A 3,678-nucleotide genomic window follows, 5' to 3' on the forward strand; every position below is an offset into this window, starting at 1 on the left:
GACAGCTAGAAAAACAAAATGGAGATGTGTTGGTTGAAGCAAATTGCAGACGACAGCTTTGGACGATATACGAAAGCGACAGGCAAAGTTCATTGGACACACAAGGCGGAAAGAAGCATTGGAGAAGATTGTAACAACAGGCAAATTTGATGGAAAGAGGGGCAGAGGCAGAAAGAGGGAAACGATACTGGACATGTTGACAACATGGCTGGAAACAACAAGAACGACAGACACCATCGCTGTAACACAAGACAGAGTGAGGTGAAGGTCCATGACCGTCTGCACCAGTCGGCAAGGCACCGGATGATGATGATGAAGATGATATTACGATACAAGACCTTGCTTCTAAGGTATTATAAAAATAAGATTACTCAATATATATTATTGATTATCATAATTTGAGAGAATGCTTTTTATTCTTTCAGTTACTTCTACGACGCAAAGCATCACGCATATATTCTGATCTTAATCAACACATGACAATAATTCATATTATATCTCTCATTGTTTTTCTCCATCTTGTGTGTTAGTGGGTATGTGTTGGAGTTTGTTTTGTATGTCTGTGTGCGCACGGTCAAAAATGAGAGAGAGAGAGAGAGAGAGAGAGAGAGAGAGAGAGAGAGAGAGGGGGGGGAGAGAAAGAGAGAGAGAGAGAGAGAGAAAACAAAGGGGAGATAGAGAGAGAGATTAAGAAAGAGACAGAGAGAGGAAGAGACAGACAGACAGACAGACAGGCAGACAGACAGACAGACAGACAGACAGACAGACAGACAGACAGACAGACAGACAGGAGAGTGAGAGGGGGGGTGTCAAAAGTGCACACGTACTAAAAGTATTGATTAGAAAAAGGACATTATCGTCTTGACATTGTTCCAAGAAGAAATTCTGAACATAAACAAGAACATCTAATACAAAAACAAACTCTCATTTTGGATTAGTCTGGATGAGAAAACTGTAGACACTAACACCCACGAAATAAGTAGTGATTGTGACATTATATTTCGTTCCCCAAAACAGTACTAATAAGTCTTCAATCCACCTCACTGACATGCAAGCACTGTGACAGAATCTGCGCTTCAATTATAGGAAGAATTAGCGATGAAAGAAGCTGCATGAAGACAACCTTGAGACCATCTTAAGCTAAATTGACCGTCTGCATAGACGAAAAGAACCATACACTAATATAATAAGTAGAGCATAAAATCAATATTTTACTATATTATTATTATATTATTATTTTCTTCACTTGACGACTCGTGCATTTGTTAAAGAGATTTTAAATAGAATTGCCAGTATTATGTTTGATGAAGAAACTCTTTTCATGTTACATGTTACACAAGTGATTTTCTTTTTTAAGTCTTTTAAACTATTTGATGAGCTATGGGTGTTGTTGTGGGTGGTTTACTGGCGCTCTGATATTGTTTTTCTTCTTCTTTTCTATCAAACATCTGTCGTCTCTATCTTTTCTCCTTTTTTTTTTGGGGGGGGGGGAACATATTGGTTCTTGCTGTTCCTGTTTTTTAGCTTCCATTGAATCATTGCAGTTATGAGTAAAGGTTGATGAGCATGATAACAGCCTCTTGTCATCTGAATAGACTCGAGCAATAAAAAAAAGAAGTAGAAGCAGATCCATTACCCGTGTGTTCAGAAATGGCTACCTCTTGGTACAGGGTAATAAAAGTGTCATAATGTACAGATAAAAAGTCAGTCTGAGAAAAAAAAGCCAAACGATCATGGAAGTAATTGTTCACCGTATTCTACTAGTTACCGAAGAGAAGACTAAAAAGAACAGAGAAAACACGGTTAACTAAAGAGGAGCCTTTCAGGTTAGGAACGCGCGCCCGCTGAAAATATGCGATTTCTCGGCGTGTTCCGCTCTCCGCCCGCTCGCGACGGTGGTGGGTTTCGGCGGCGCTGGGCAAGCGCGAGGCAAAGAGCGACCGAGACAAGCGAAAAAGAGAGGGGGGCTTGTCGAGTTAGGCAGGAGAGATTCGAGAGGGCTCTCAGTTCGCCCAACGACTAGGGCTCAGTGCACGAACGCGGAGGTTTCTATTGGAATTATCGTCATTGAACTGACTTGGCGATTTGGTGATTTCTCCAGGACTTCTTCTGCCATGCGGACGAAGGGAACTTCAGTAACGCTGTTATTTTTCATGTCGTGATTGTAAGAGTGGTGTTTTTAGGTACTAATATTCAAACATAAGCTTTAAAATTCGCAAGGCATTGTGGAATAATTGACTTGTGGTCTGTCTTTGCAGTGTGTAAGGTACGCAGTCCGCTAATCCGATAAGGACTGGATCATAGATAACATAAACATAAAACCAGTAAATCCGGGTCTGAAATGTAGATGCAGACGGAGTTCTTAAAACATATGCATTGCACAGGTGTAAACATACCGTTTTCCAGAAATGTTTAACTAAGGCGTTTCATCTTGTTTTTATTAAACAGGCCTAAAGCAGAACCTTCTTCATTTTAGGTTTACAGTATTTAGATGTACATTACACCAAACTCCTTTAAACCCGTTCGTTTGAGTCGTAAAACGTCTAAACAAGCACGTAAAAACGTACATTCTGTACTCACAACTATTGGAGCCGAAACTATCAGCCTTTGCCTTTAGCGCCAGTACAATGTACAAGTAAAACCAAAGTTTGAAAGTGTTTATAAAATACTTATTGAAGATAGCGTTTCTAAATTTAAAAAATGACAATACTTTTTTTTAACCACTATTCTTCCCTAAAAAGAAATGAATTTTATGCACGACAGCTACGTTTCTTTTTAATTATTAATTTATTCCCAAGCTTATCTCTGTAAATTTCTTGAGCTTTCCAAATTTTATATAAAACAGTCTCTTTAACGTTTACTGTTTTATCTTTGTAATTGTAATTCAATCCGAAAGTGGATCTCTTTCGATGCTATATATTAGGAGCTGACCAGACTTTTCCTATAATTCTTCTTCTTGTCCTTTAGACCTTGCACAGATATTATATCAGAAGCATCGGTTTTCTCAATGGACGATCAAATCTCAGTTGCCTCCGTTCAGGGCTATAGAGCAAACATGGTGCTTGAGTCCGACTGGGAAGGACCATCCTAAAAACTCCACGTATTGATAGGCTAACCTATATCTCTTGCATTTGGAAAAGAGCTGATTTTACTCACGTAAGTTTTAGTAGTAATTACTCACCACTGTGTTGGAGTATTTTCGTTTTGACCGGATATATGCCAGCAACAACATGACAACGGCAAAAGGATATAACAGAGTCCACAGTGCTTCGTCCTGTGGCATTATGTCGTTGTGGTTTTCTCTGGTCTTCCTCTTCCTCGTGCTCCCTGGAGTGTATTCTGCCTACGAGAGATGCCCACGGGAATGCAACTGTCGTTCCAGAGGCTTTGTGGACTGTAGCTTCAGAAATTTGAACTACGTACCTAGAGGAATACCCAAATATGTGCAGAGATTGTAAGTACTGACACGTAGAAATAGTAATCCCTTTGTTTCTCTATCTTTATCTCTCTCTTTCTCTCTCTCTCTCTCTCTCTCTCTCTCTTTTTTTTTTTCTCTCTCTCTCTCTTTCTCTCTCGTGCGCGCGTGTGTGTCTCTCTGTCCCTCTCTTTAACTCATTGTTTAAGCCCTTTACCTTTCTCCCCGTATCTTTCCTTATGTTTTCTCTCGTGGTCTCTCTT

At 39.8% G+C, this 3,678-nt stretch overlaps 1 protein-coding gene across 1 annotated transcript in view; it reads left to right on the plus strand.

The window, feature by feature from the left end:
* Positions 1-1,564: 1,564 nt before the first annotated feature.
* The window catches only part of LOC101859853 (slit homolog 2 protein), a gene marked incomplete in the record, with an annotated part of 216,372 nt that continues 214,258 nt past the window's right edge, over positions 1,565-3,678 (plus strand). Inside the window, 2 exon segments of the mRNA XM_013082399.2 lie at positions 1,565-2,164; positions 2,968-3,454. Of these exon segments, the coding sequence (XP_012937853.1) occupies positions 3,231-3,454 (224 nt within the window).

The sequence above is a fragment of the Aplysia californica genome, unplaced genomic scaffold (assembly GCF_000002075.1).
Source record: "Aplysia californica isolate F4 #8 unplaced genomic scaffold, AplCal3.0 scaffold00172, whole genome shotgun sequence".
In the NCBI taxonomy this organism is placed as follows: domain Eukaryota; kingdom Metazoa; phylum Mollusca; class Gastropoda; order Aplysiida; family Aplysiidae; genus Aplysia; species Aplysia californica.